Consider the following 15,605-nt stretch of genomic DNA (forward strand, 5'->3'; position numbering starts at 1 on the left):
TGGGTATTCATAATCTATTTAATAGTGGGACACCAAAAAGAGTACTACACATTTTTCTAGATCACATCAGATTTTGATTTAAGCAATTGCAATGGATGCAGGAATTTCTCAAAATAGTGTTCTATATTCTACAATCCACAGTTTACCGTACCAGTCTAATAAGTCATATCGTGATATACCATTTGTGCTAACTGGGCTGGTAGTCAGAGCTTCAGCAAAGCATCCTTCCCCTCCCCTCCAAAAACATTGACAAAATTCAGCCGAGTAAACGAAACTGCCGTATGACATTTTAGACTCTTTCATCGACCTAAACACAATGGGAGCTACCAGTTATACACAGCTTATGAACGATCGTTGCATTTTAAGTCTAGAAATTCTCATGCTGATACGATAAAATATTTTATACAGCGATCCATTTTTAATGCTTTATTTATTGATTAAAAGAATATACATTTAACATAAACCATACAACATCAGTCATCAATTCAAACATTCAGCTGGTTTCCTTACATTTTCTGTCAGGAGTTTATTTTTTAATCTGATCACATTTATAAGATAAAATCTCACCACATCTGGCATATACACACACTGTGCCAGTGGATTCACTCTACTGATGTACATATAAAATCCGCATGGTATGTGCTCACTGGAGACAAAACAGCGCACACCTGTCAAAAGGTCATTTTAATATAAGATGGTAAAACCATTTGTAAAACACATATAAACTTTTTCCATAAATAGAATCATATCTGGACATCTGTTGCATAAATTGTGTTTTCCAAAGCTTACAATATAGCAGCCAGGTCTCAGCACTGCTGGGCACCCACGTTGGCCACTTACTTTATTATTGCAGACTGTCCTTTAAACATTAAATGCACAACATTCGTACCACTTAAAACTGGGGTCAGGTGGAAGTCTCACAGAGACCACGTCTGTACCGCGGTTGCCCTGAAACAGTTAAATCGGCTTTTAAAGCCTCTCAGATATAACAAGATTTTAAAACATACTTCATGGAATGTTCTTCATGCATCGTAGCAGCTCATACCTGTGATAGAACAAGCTTTGTATTTGTTTCCTTTCCTTCCTTTACATTCACTATTCACAGTGAAACAGGTGCATGTTTGTTAAGAGTTCTGAGGTTGCTGACTGAGCCACAGCACAGCTGTGTACCACAGGTCGAAATTCGACCTTATATATTACAATCTAGCAGTATCTGGCTGGCCAGAAGCTGGCCTGCCCCTGCCAGCATGTGGGCACTTCTTCGTTTTTAATCTATTCTTTGGCAGCTGACACAGGCGCTGACAGAGAAAATCCAGTGACTTGGTTGCTAGGGATTTCACGACTAATGTTTGTTTGCAGGTGTATACCTTTACACTGAAGCCTTTACTGTTAGGTTTTCACCTCATCGGAGTGCACTTCCTTGTTTTTTTCTCTTAAACTTTGGCCCAAAGCTAACTTCTGAGGAAGATGACAGAAGATGAGGATAAACTAGGAGGAGTTTACAAAGAACCCGAAGCACTATGGAGCACGGAGTGAATCTGCGAGCACGGCTATCTGAAAAGCTAGTGTTTCGCAGCACTGCTTGACAGCCAAGGAGAGCTGGGATCGGTAGCAGGGCATGCTTCAGAAGCAGTATGTGAAATGAAGCGAGGTGAGAGTCTAACAACGAACAGCCCTGGACAGACCTCTCTTCCTTTTAAGCCTATTAAGTAGCATGCTACCAGATTAAGCAAACAATGACAGCATAGAAATCCACTGGGCTATGGATATGGATATCAAAAACAGCTGGCTCCTGAGCACAGAACTCCGAGATAATCGTAAAAATAATTCAAAACGCAGTTACTCAATAAAAATAAAGTTAGCCGGCAACCTCAGACAGCCTTTGGCTGCAGCTCTGTAAGGTTTGGTAGACAAGTCCATTAACCGTGAAAACCCTAAACACTGCCACTTTCAGCTTCTAAACCAATACCCGACTACGTTCTTTGATCAAGAAGTAGAATACACATATGTAATTCTATATAGCTAATACTGATTAAACACAGCACAAAAGGGGTTAATTCACGCTACTGAAAAAAAAACATAATAGGACCCTACTTGCATATGTAACCACAGGAACTGTAAATAAGGAGCTAAATGCCTTCACTGAAGCTTTGCATCTCTCTGTAAAAATGACGAGTTGGCTCGGTGAAGACGCTGAGCAGCTCTATGTCCATGACTGCATGCCAAGGTCGACCCAATCCGAGAGATACTTGCTCAATGAGATTATGTACTGGATCCACGTCCTGGTCAGCCAGTTCTCCCTGGTCAAAATCAATGCTTTCCTCTGTGACTTCCAGCACTTTCAGATCAGAGCCACGAAGACGAGCGATTGCAATGAGATTGTGAGCCCAAACTGTGTAACCTATGGGGGAAAGAAAAAACGCTCTGTAATTTTGCAGCAAGGCATTTCTTACGGAAGTATTTAATGCCGGATCATCTTAAAATCCTTCCCAACTTACTTTGTCATCTCGTGTCTGGCAGAATTCCCCTCCCAATTTCTGTTTTGGTTGCAAGTAGGAAAGTTCAATTTTGTATTTTGAATAAGGAAATATCAAAATAATTTCAGTTAGTTCCACAAAGCTTTTCTGTATTGATTTTTTTCACTATTTGTATCGACTTCTTTAGTACAAGTTAAGTTGTAACTACAATATCAAACCATCTGTCACCTACTTATAAATAAATCACGTCAAAGAAGTGACAAATCAACTATTTAAAGTAAACGTATAAAAGGGCTATTTTAAAACTGTGTTTTTGCTAGGAAAAAAAACCCTGAAGTGAGCTTTTGTCGCCTTAAAGGTAGACTTAATGGAAAATAAACGGAGCAGAAGCCTCTCCAGGAAACAGGTCCCACCAGCGTAAAAAAATAACATACATATATCTTGTATCTACCCGAGATTAAACATAATTCTAAAGCTTCCCTCTCTTCCAATTACTGTATATTAGCATCCCTCTTTCAAAACACTTACTCTGCAGTTACCTGCTAGTTTTCTGTATCTTGGCTAAGGCGTATGCTAAGCTCTTCTTTGTCCAGGTGCAAAACAGAGTATTTGGGAACTTCCCTTTTTTGAAAGCTCTGCAAGTCAGCCCTTCCATTGCAAAACGAAAAGGCTCGTTTCTGCCTTCATCAGCATTCTCACGGGTGCTACGGCTCCTGGGGAAATGCACACTTTGACTCTAAGTAAAGCTGCCATCTGCGCAGCATCAGAACTGGGAAAGCATGCTGCTGAAGGAATAACAACCAGCCGTGGTCTGGTCTTCAACAAGGCAATCAGCATGTTCTACATCAAACTACCAAGACAGCTGATTAAAGAATGAGGAAAACTGAAGTAATAAAGAAAGGAGAAATTTTCATGTATGTTTCCCTACTTTTTGTCCAAAGTCTCCTATAAATATTTTGTTCAAGGTACTTTTTGAGCGAGGAACCCCACAAACACGTCTTTGGCTCATGTTTAGGACATTGACCATTAAGAATGTATGAATTCCTGCAACTGTCATCTGCTGAGGCCTTACCTGCAGGCACAACAATAGCAAAACATGAAGCTGACAGTAAGGCTGTAGGACATTAAACCCAATGGAAAACTGCACTTCTGTGACCTACGCTCCTCTCAGGCTTTGAAGGAGCTCACAACATCTTCAGTTATTTTGATAGTAAAGAAAGGCAATGAAAAAAAAAAAGCTATGAGAGCGCAAGAATAAAAGGGGACAGTAACTATGGTCGAGTCCCCTGTGCCACCCCTTGGGCTCAAGTACATGGCTTTTGCTGTAACTTTTCACTGCCAAATCTTCCCCCCCCCCCCCCCCCAGTTAATCTTATTTTAAATTATCTTTTCAAAAGTTTTGCCTGAAGTTTCTCAGGAACCTTCCAGCAGCAAAGAAGCCTCTCTGCTCAGCTGAAGTGTTTCAGAGGCAACAAGGAACAATCGCTCCCTCACAACTACCAAACGCACCATGAGCAGCACTGCAGTTTTCCCTTGCTGGTGCAAACATCAGCTTCAGCTTTGCTCCGACACAGAATAACACTGAGAACTGCACAGGTAACACGGCATGTTTACAGCACAAAAAATCTTGGAACTCCGCTTGAAGTGTCCTTTTAAAAAAAGGGCTTCAGGCCCTATGGATGGCCAGATCATACCACTGTCTATCCTACCACCCCCATCTCTAAAGACCACATGCTTCTCACAGCGTTCCTTCATGCTGCCAGCAGCAGTTAATACCCTTGACTTTGCTCTCCTCTCCTCCTAAGGGTGCCACCTTGGTGGGATGAGGATACGACTCCCCACAGATGTCAGAAAAGCCTCTTGAGGTATCCAAGTAAGAGAGAGCTTCAGACACATTCTCCCTTCCTCCTTTGGTCAGTGCCAAGTGGCAGCCAAAGCTAAGTGTGGAGCAAAGACTGCTTTTAGTTTGCTCAGAAAAAGAAGAGGGAAGATCTCTGAAAAATACTAGAAACTAAAGAATAACCGCTTCTCGTCTATCAACAAGGAAAGAAACCCATGCACTTACAAACTGAGCCAATTATGTCTCCTCAAACAAATACACCTTTTTTTTTTTTCCTCAAGTTTTCTTTCCTGAAGGAAGCTTGATGGCATCACAAGAAATGTAACAAACAGCGCCAGAAATCATTATTACGTAAAACTCAAAAAAAAAAAAAAAAAAAGCACGTGTGAGAATAAGATGCTGTACTGAAGCACCACAGCATTCCCCATAATTAATAGGGGATTATAAACAGGAGGGGAATCAACTTTTTACTTGGGGAGACAGCGATAGGACCAGGGGGGAATGGTTTTAAGCTCAAGGAAGGAAGGTTTAGATTGGATGTCAGGGGGACGTTCTTTACAGAGGGAGTGGTGAGGTGCTGGCACAGGCTGCTCAGAGGCTGTGGATGTTCCATCCCTTGAGGTGTTCAAGACCAGGTTGGACGGTGCCCTGAGCAACCTGGTGTAGTACCAGATCTAGAGGTTGGCAGCCCTGACTGTGGCAGGGCAGTTGGAATTTGATGATCCTTGGGGTCCCTTCCAACCCAAGCCATTCTATGGTTCTCAGAGTCACTACTCAAGAAGAAAGGTGCTTATACTACAGTAACAGAGAAGTCAGACTCACAACTTTAAAAAGTAAAAGTAAGAATTAAGAAAATTAGTAGTCACTTATAAGCAGCTTAGATAACTTTGTCTACAAAGAGTGGAGAAAAGAAAGGGAAAGGAATCTGAATTTCAACATCAGTGTGTGGTTGATGTTCAGCCATTCTCTCTCCCAGGTATACAGAAAGCCTCACAGAAGATGCAGTAACAATCCTTTGATACAAAGAACTGTAAAATGTGTTTGCCTTCCCAACACTCTGCACAGAGTAATATATTCTGCACTGATAACAGGTGATACTTATACTAGCTTTATTCAGGTATTTTCTCATCTTTTTGAATTTAGATAATATATTAGGAGATTTTCCTGTTGTAGGAAGGTACGTGGATTTTATTTATTTATTCTAAAAGGCCCTGAAACTTTAATTCAGTGTTAGAGAAACTGCTGAAATCCACCCTTCCAGAGCGGTATGGTCATTTGCCGATCTGTGAAACTATAAGGACTACAGCAGGACTTTCTGACTTCAGCTGAGATCTGAATGTACCATTTTTGCCGCTGAAGATGTCTCCTGTTTGTGCTGAGTAACTGCAGATTTATTCCTGCAAGCTGCCTGAGGAAATGGGCATTCATTCTTACGTAACAGAACAGTCATCCCTTAACTCCTTCATGCATCAGCAAGTTTGCTCTTTGTAAGCCACTTCTAGCACAAACCAAAATAACCACTCTGCATTGTTTCAGTTTCAGGTGCCTTAAAAATGTGCCAAATGATTTTAACTTCTAATTGAGCTGAATGTAAGTGTGCACTTCTTTTTGGTTTGCAATTATACAGCAAACAGATGAGATAAACCTAGTTTCAATATTAGCAGTGAAACCAATGAACCCAGCAAGGTAACCTCTTCCACATTATATTTTTCTAACCCACTCCTTGAGAAGTCTCAAATTTTGCTCACCACCTTCATCTGCTGCCAAAGTCTTACCAAGCTGGTAACAGACTTCCTTCCCCTCAGTCACGAGGCACTTAACCTGTGTTACTTGCACAAACAGGAAGTACAATCATCTAATCTTAACAGCCTGTGAGCTCATGGCACACACAGCAAGCGTCTGCAGCATTCACATCCACGTACCCAGCTACACGGCGGAACCTGCACTGTGCCTCCTGGATTGCTCAGTTCTTAGTGCTTAATTCTGTGAGCAGTCTAATAAAATCCTATCTGACCTCTCAGAGAAGTTTAGTAAACTACAAGTATATTTAAGAAAGGTAAACAAACAAATCTTCCTATTTTAAAACATGAAAATACCAGTATGAAGTACAACAGCTTGCACAGTCACCACGCAGCGGACTCTTGAACATGACTCTTACTGAAACTCGTTACAATTAGAAAGGCCAAAATATTCTAAGTATTTCAGTCACATACCGTGCTCACGCGACGTGTTACCTACCATGAACAGCTAGGAGAGAGAGCCTCGTGCACCTCCAGGCTAATAAGACAAGTGGATCTTCGTTTCGGTTGTCACTGAGATCTGGGAAGCCAGACATATCTATCACATCATTCATTAGTATAAAATGAGTGAGGAACTTATCATACTGCCTGGATATGAGGTCAACAACAGCTCCGGAAACACAAGTGATGTAGCTGTCAAAGTGAATCCTCTCTAGGGGTATACTGGGCTTAAGAATCCTTAACATATCATCGCTCTTTACATCAAAAGCCATTATATAGACCCGAAGATTAGTGCTGTTGCGCGTCAGCGCCTTCCAATTCTCATCTTCTGGCATACTGTCCAATGACTTGTGCATTATGGAAACGCTGTGGACCAGTAGAGACAGTCGATGCAAAGGCACATGGTTGCTGTCAGCCAGGACTCTCGCCATTTCAGCCGTAAAATCACAGAAATCCAAAGCAAGCGAACGCAGATTCACAAAGCGCTCCAATTCAACTGCAGTGATTAGAGTGGTATTACCAGGGATGTGGTTGTCCAATAAGCTCAGATGTTCCATGGTGTTGGCTATGGGGTTTGATAAGGAGGACAATGATGTGGGAGTTACTATTTGCAGCATAAACCCACAAGACAGCCATTTCAATTGCCTGCTATTGCCTAGTATCTCTTCAAACAGCTGTTGAATTCTGTAAGTGAACAAAACAGATAATGATGCTGTTAACATGGTTTAATGTTACCAATTGCATACCAGTCTATTTTTTTTTCCCCCCGTTGCTCTTCTTTTTATTTACGGCCTTATCCTACAGACGGTGCTACTGTCAGTTTTCAGGAACTACAAAGGTTAGAACACAACGTGCCGCCAACTTCCCACAGCACTTTAACCTTCACTGCACTTCGAATGTCAGAACTGTAAACTAGCCTGACAAAAAAAAAAAAAAAACCTGCACTTTGTCTTTCAATAGCAGCGGGGCATTATGAATCTTCATTTCATACTTCTCAGCATGTATCCTAGCACGTACTAGCACCCTCCCACAAGCACGTTAAAATTATGCAAATAAGAAAACCTGTAATGTTTTTAAAAGCAATTACTGTGTTTTTAAAAACAGCTTCTCATGTTTGTTAGCCAGCCTCTCTAGAATTGCAAATTAAAATGGAAAAAAGTCATTTTCATTGAAAAGTTGGAGAAGCTTGACTTTTAAGCACATTAGAATAATCTGAAACCTACTGCTCGATTTCCCCCATTGAGGGGTAAAGAACAAACACTTAACATTCTTGAAACAATTCTGAACATACAGCTGACTGGATTTTCAAGTGTCAACAGCTCGCCACATTATAGGAGTAACCTGGACCTGGTGACATTTCAATCCCAGATCAGCAGCGTGAGGCAATTCTAGCACCACCAGAGTCCTCATGTGATGCATGGCACTGCATGACTGTTACACACTTCCTCTTATGCATCCCACCTCCATTTAGGCTTTTTTTTTTTTAATGCAAGAATGTTCTTTAAGTTAGACATGTAATCCAAAAAGGTATTATAAGGTAAGATTTGAATACCAAATACCAATACTACAGTCCAACTCTACCAGCTTCCTCAAAAGAAATTTTTTTCCCGTCCTCATCGCACAGCTCTTAGGGCTCCAAAGGATCTCTCTGTCCAAACAACATGTTCTACATGTTGTTACATGTATACATTCAAGGATGCATGTATAGATGAGTCTAATCTCAAAGCTCGGTCAGCTCGAAGGAAAAAATAAGCATTTAAGGGGAAGGAACTGAACCTGGCTATGACAGGTCCATGAGACTTGAAGAAATAAGGCAAATCCCTCCAGTAGGAACCTAGGAAGCATCTTTGTGCCTCAAATAAAGCAATGTTTTCCACAGAATGCTTTTTTCCTTAACTGTTGTATAACATATACAAAAATTCACATCTAAGCTCAAAACAATGTTATGAAGTTGTTATTCTTATCCCCGTATCAATAATCAAGATAACGTCCAGGCAAAATTAAAGGTTTCGTATTCTGACAGACGGCAGAAAAACACTAACACCTTAAAAGAGGGAACAGAACAAGGGAAAGCCACTCATGCTTCTCAGAGATTTCCCTCTCTCCAAAAACTTTCAGCTCTCACCTCGCTTCCAGCAATGTGCCTAGATTCTTCTTTGAGCCAACTTTAACAACAACAACTCTAACTTTGCAACTGTAACATCCAACTACACAGAATTCTGCAGCACTATTCCCCCTTCTCCTTGCTTTCTCTTGACCTGTCACCTTTACCGCCCCATAGTCCTTGTGTCTAAGGAAAGTAACAGATCAATCCTCATCCATCCTCCTCCCCGTCTGTATGTGCTTTCCTCCCCACTGTCATCACGCTATCTAGGAAAGATGCTATAACATTTGCAGCAACGTTACCCTTTGCCCTGTAGCAGCCCAAGCAATACTAGTGCTTCTAGCATCGTGCAGAACAACCGACAAGACAACAAATCAATTTTGACGTGCTCTGTCAAATACTACCAGCTATACCTCACTGCACTGATGTTTTCTTTAAGTTGTGCTTCTGATATGATTTAAGCACCTAGGCTTACAAGAGTTTTACTGCTCACAGAACTGGAAAGTGATGCTGATTTAATACTATGTAACTTTGTATTTCAGTATTTATACACATATTTAGATTCATGCTGATGGGTTACCAATCCATATGTCCTAATACAACTTTCCAGACACTTCCCTCCAGTTCTTTGCCAATTTAATAATAAAAAAGAGATCCAACACTGCAATATATATTTAGCAATGATTGCTTTTGGCCTGCTTTAAATGCCTGCTTTACATGAGGACAGACAGGAGAAACAATAAAAACTGCAGGCTCTTAGTCTACCAGATTTCAAATACATCTTTCAAACACCCTAATGAGGGTTTATTCCTCCCCTGTACATTCTTATACACATCCTATTTTTCATAAGCAGACTGCATCTAATTGGAGTTTGCAAAAACAGTTTGAATTGTGTCTAACTTCTAGAAAACATTAGGTGAATTACTGGAAATTAACACCTATTTTACAACCATATTTTACTTCAACTGCCTACTATGTTGTACAACATTCATCCTAACATACACACAACTATCTTAAACCTCATTTATAAAATGTAAGTGTAAGCATGGTTTTGTACACAAACAAAACACAATCAAAGCTCAGCATATGCAAGAAAGCGATTTAGCATAGAGATGTCTCAACAAGCATACTTAGTTCTGCTTCCTGTGAAAAGCAGTGAAGGGGATGCTCCCCATCAACCTACAAATGACCACACTATTTTAGAGAAAAAACTCCAAATAAATTGCTGTCACGGTGTCAGAAATAGCAATTTCAGTCATAGGACAGAGCAAAAGCTGATAACTGCTCTAGCCCCCAGAAGCCCCGAAAGAAACACACTGATGGCCCTGGACAGGAAGTAAACCTATTAGCAAGATCTGTATGGAGCCCATTTGTTTAAAAACTCTATCAGTCAACACGTTCTGTTTAACGGGAGAGGCTAAACTGGTTCTTTTGGAAATAAAACTATCTGAAATGCATGGATCAATCACAGAAAGCAGGTTTCAGAAAGCAAAAATTTTAAACTGCCCTCCGCTCTGTTCGAGACAAATGCATTCTTTACCATGAGCTTTCACATAGTGGTGAACTGAGCTCTAAAGAGATCGTTAGACAGTATCCAGGGACACACAGGCAATACAGAAAAAGAACAAGCATTATAAACCCATTTGTTGTACATGCTGACCACTGCAAGAGAAGGATTTTGGAAATGTAATCACAGGCCTCCTCTTCCCCCAGAGCAACCATTAGTCTTTACTGGGGAACAGCCTAACGGCTCTGTGCCGGCTCAGATTCCACCCAAGGTCTGTTACACTCAGTTCAATGCTATGGACTTGAGGAAGTATCATGTTTTCTTCTCTGTTTGAATTGTAGGAAGCTCTGGAAACAGTGACATTTACCACCACACAGGTTCCAAAATCCTCAGCCACCATTAACAGTCTCCATAGGTTGCTCAATCTCTTTCAGTGTTAGCTATTTGCATCCACGTTCTGTAACTTAACTGATGCAAACATCCAAATGCAAGCAAAAGGCAAGACTATGAAGATTTACTTCCTGAAGCATACGCTGTTAGTGCTGATGACCCAGTGCCAACTTTCTTCTAATTTAGAAAAGAACTAGCAGGTCCCAAACACACCGCTTTAGTTCATAAAACAAAGAAGAGGTAGCATTTGTTTCCTCATTCCAAAACGTACAAAGGTCAATATCCACGTGAAAGACTAACTTCAGTTTAGATAACGAATTAATTTTGAATTGTTTATGGCTATGAAGTATGCAAAGCAATTTTTGTTATTTATTTGAAGAAATATTTAATTGTATGCTCAGCTGAGTAAGCACCTGCTTAGATGGCTCTCTTTAAGCCTCAGGACAATGATTTCATTGTGTATTTGTTTTAAAAAAGGATAAGAAAAAAAGAGCTTTTTACCTGCAGACAGTACATATGTTGAGCAGGAGCTCAAACTACTCTGACTTCTGCATTCTAAGCATAACAGGGTAACAAAAATGCACATCTGTATGTGCACTGATGTGAAACTTAAGTCAGAAACAAGCATTTAGTTTGACAGTTGCGCTCTCATACATACACTGATCTGATAATATATCCAGACTAGTTCTAAAACCACTTAAAATAAACAGTAAAGATCTTGAATAGCTGTACTTACTCTACTCTCAAGCTACCCGGAAGACATTTGCACTGACACAAATTAAAATGATGGCATTCAAGTTTTATCTATATGGAAAATTTTAGCAGAACTACTAAACTATTTAACTTAGCATAACTCCTCTGGGACAATTGATTCCAGAAGTCAGTAGCTTTTAAATTTGTATTTCACCATTTCCAAAGAGCACAAACCAGGTATTTTGATTATAAGCATTCAAAGATCGTACAGCAGTGTAATTACAAGTTAAAAGTTAAAATACACCTCTGAGACTAAACAAGCACACTGTGACCTAAGATCTTACAGGAATTCTACAAATACCTAACCTAGTTTTGAGATAGAATTTATTTTAAGTTCTAGGTACTTATGCCCTCTTTTAAGTTTAAGAAGAATTGAGGACATACAGCTAGTAAATACATCAGATTACTACCTCGTATTTTTTTTCCATGTACAGCAATAGAAGAGTACTGGTAAAAGACTCCTGACCCTCCTCTTGTTTTAACACGAAATTGTTTCTAGAACACAATGAAAAAAAAGGAAAGAAAGGATTCTCACCTAAAAGAAGACCACACAATCAGAGTATTTCATGCAAGTACTAGAAATAAAAAACTCAACTTAAGAATTTAAATTCTCATCCTATTAAAAAAAAAAAAAACTTGAAGCTTTTTCAGTCACCTATTTCAGACATGAAAAACTGTTAACTATTATTTTAACATATTTGACAGTTTATAAAACATAACTTACTGCTTAATCTTTTTGCCATCGGGGTCAACCTTGCCGAGGTATGTATTTGATATACTTCCATGTTGCTGCAGAATGCTTATATCCCCAAAGAGACTCAACTTCTGGAGGTTCCTAAAATGACAAAACAAAACGGGATCTGTATACAAAATAAAAACACTGTAAGGGATCACTCTGGATAAGACAAAAACAGGCAGTAAGAACACTCTGTTTGAATTGAATTATTACATGGAACGCGTAAACTATTCTGGGAAGCATCCTACTGTCCTGGAATACAGGCACATTTGGAGCTAAATAGCGTGAGACAAAAGCATAGAGGAGAGGAGGGATGTACAAACTGGTGACTCCAGCTGTATAGCAAACGTCAGCTTCCAGTGACCACAGAGGCCATCACCAAAAAGCAAACTTCCAGCAGTAGTTTTATGTTCTCTTTAATTCTCGGAACGTGGGCACTTAATGTCACAGATGAAAACATCAAATACCTTCCCTTTTCAAATGTAATGCTGTGTTCAATGTGCAAGCAGAATACAGCTGTGAGAAGCCTTTCCTCAGCACTCACGTATTGCTGCTGGGTTACGAATGGCGGGCCCAAACCTGCAGCAGCCAAGGCAGCACAAGCCTCAGACGGAAGCTGAGCAAAAGATCCCCACACCCCAAACAGTGTTTGATTTCTGCTACACCAAAGTAGTGGAAGCTGTTCTGACATTCCCCATCAGTCAATAGAAGAGGATTATTTGTCTGTCGTGACACAACTTGAATTTTTACAAGTAACATTGTCAACAGTTTACGGGCTGGCTCGGCCTGGTTCCGTGACTGGGACGTGGGGGGGGACCCAGGGACCCATGCCTCGGGAAAGGGGAAAGGAGAAAGGGCAGGGAGATGGGCCTAAAACAAAACAGCGGCAACGGTCTGAGGAGGAAAGCTAATTTACTAAAAAAAAAGGTATCGGAATGCAAGATAACACAATATAATACAATATAATTGGAATTGAAGTTAATAAATAAAATGAGAGAGTGTCCAAAAACTGAAGGCCTTACTCTAATGCTGAAGACGAGACATGTAGGGAGCAGAGATGCTGCTGGGATGAGCAAAAAGAGAAAAGAGAGCAAACGTCTCGTCATCTGCAAAGTTTTATCTTCCCTTCTGAACGGAAAATGGAAACAGAACAACGCAAAGTGCTCTGGGGTATGTAGTTCTTCTTCTCTTCCGAGAACCACCTACCCAAAACTGTCCACGATCCACAGAACTGGAGCATTAACTCTTTAACTCCCAGTGCACTACATGATGCTATGATGTGGAATACCAATAACAAAAATCATAAAACCATGACAAACACCTAGAAAGTGAAAGACCACCCTCTAAGTTTATGCTGGACTTGCCTCAATGTGCTAGACAGACAGTTTTCCATTCCCCACTACAGTCTGCTTCTCTGACTTGCATCTTTCCTATGGCCCAAGAAATATCAAGCAGAAGTTACAAAAGTGACAGTAGTTTTAGAGCAGCTGTTTGTGGCATTTCTTTTTAGGGCGGTGTGTTTGCTTTTTTCTAACTAACAATTTGTTTGTTTTTAAATTTATTTACACACACTGTAAGTTAGATTTACTTCTAAACATTCAAGGTTCATAGTTTGCACTTAGAAATTAGCACAGCGAAATCACAAATGGCTGCAAGAGTTAAATTCATCCTTAACAGCAGATGTCGATTAACTGGCAGCTGACAATTCAGAAAGTTGCAGAAATCCTTACTTCTGCTGGCTTACCAGTCACACACTAATACTGCAGATCAGCTTTTAGGAAAATGCAATACAGTCACAAAGCTCAAAGCCTAGGGAAGCTCTGGTGCCAGTTAACCACCTCCACAGGATGAGCAGAAGGTGTCCAGGAGTCAAGGTTTTAGATTTTTAAGTCCGAACCTAATAGGTATCCGCCGTAAATAATCATGGACCCGTTTTAAAGTTCCCGCATTAAATAATCACAGACTAGCTTGCTGAAATCTATCCACTGTCACGCCTCCTACTTTTCTTCTGTACGTGACTGAATGACTTAAAAGCAAGATCCGCAAGCTCCATATCAAGTCAAATATTGAAGCAAAGCACCTGGATTTTACAACCATTTCAGAAATTAAAACACATTAAATTATTAGAAATACAGGACCTACTGTACTGATGATATTTAAACATAACTGAGCCCTGCCACATGTTCAATATTCTACAAATCTAAGTCAGTGCCCGATCATACTAAAGAGTAAGTTTGGCAGGGCCATCTTAAGACCGTGGCAAATCCCCCGAGTATTCTGTGCTCTTCCATCTCCCACAGAGTTTGAGGAAAGCCTGGTACAGCAGGGAAACCAGCAGAAACATCCACCAGGTGTGAAAGGCGGCATTCACAGCCAATATTCTAACTATACAATTAGAAACAGATCTTCTGATCTCAGTGACTTAGTTCGGAGAACTAAGATAAAATGCAATCTTCGGAACAATTCTGATTCACGTGCATATTCACATCACACACAGGTCTCCTTCAGCGCTACTCAGACCCCAGAGAATGCTACTGAAGTGTTAATTTCAGAGCCTCTAAGCAACCAGACATACAAAACATCATTTAACAGTACCCCACACAGTTTGCCTGCATCCGTTTCACTGCCATTCTATGCACTACTGAGACAATGTTAAAACTTTCCACCTCAAAACCTAAGCAATGAAAACATCCAATTACTCTTCCATTCACAGCAGTTACTACCATCAACAACTGTGATCACAGTTCAGTTCGGTATTAGATTTCTGTCACTACTGTAGTACCACATAATCTCCAAGGCATCTGGCTCACCTCTCACTCTTATTCCACTGGATTAGTAAAGCCACTGCTATTTAAATAAAATAATTTAGGAGTTAACTGTCCTCTTCTGATGAAAGTCATAATGGCATCTTAATACTGTGTATACTACAAAAGCGGGAGAAAAACATTCTCTTTTCGATTTAGTATTTTTTGTCATTTAATAACCATTTTATTCCACTAGCTCAGAAAGTATACTAAAAGTAATACGCTTCTTGCTATGCTCTCTCTTCAGTTTTGGTGTGTCTTTTTGAACATCAATCCTCCACTCTGCGATGCAAAAAAAAAAAAAAAAAAAAATTCACAACTGCCTTGCTTACATTCAGCAGGAACAAAGTGGTAAGGCACATACCGTCCTACTAGATTCCTGGGTTTTTTGGTTGTTTGGGATTTATTTTGTTGTTGCCAGCTGCTCATTCTGGCTGATAGAAGAGAGTTCTTAGAAAGCCTCAAATACATAGTCTACTCCTTTGAATGACTCACAAATGTTTGGCAACTCCATAGATACCTTCACCGAGGCACCCTATTTTACTATAATCTGCATTTTTGTTTCACAACAAAGATCAAACAAGGATTGCTTATTAGCTCCTGTACATACCAAAAAGACTCAGGAGGGCCATGCTCTCTACATCTGCCTCCCAAGACTTAAGTTTTCAAAGAGCAGCGTGTGACGGTGCAGATGGTGAAGATCCCTTCAGAACCCCGAGGAAACAATTCACCCCTCCTGATATTGTTGCATGAT

At 40.2% G+C, this 15,605-nt stretch overlaps 1 protein-coding gene across 1 annotated transcript in view; it reads right to left on the reverse strand.

Annotated features, from left to right (window-relative positions):
- FBXO33 (F-box protein 33) overlaps nucleotides 1-15,605 on the reverse strand; it is a 19,137-nt gene continuing 3,532 nt past the window's right edge. The window contains exons 2-4 of the mRNA XM_021401291.1: nucleotides 12,036-12,146; nucleotides 6,556-7,241; nucleotides 1-2,401 (exon numbers count right to left, since the gene is read on the reverse strand). Coding sequence (XP_021256966.1) covers nucleotides 2,130-2,401; nucleotides 6,556-7,241; nucleotides 12,036-12,146 — 1,069 coding nt within the window. The 3' untranslated portion in view covers nucleotides 1-2,129. The remainder of the gene's footprint in view (nucleotides 2,402-6,555; nucleotides 7,242-12,035; nucleotides 12,147-15,605) is intronic.

This window comes from Numida meleagris, chromosome 6, assembly GCF_002078875.1.
Source record: "Numida meleagris isolate 19003 breed g44 Domestic line chromosome 6, NumMel1.0, whole genome shotgun sequence".
In the NCBI taxonomy this organism is placed as follows: Eukaryota; Metazoa; Chordata; class Aves; order Galliformes; family Numididae; genus Numida; species Numida meleagris.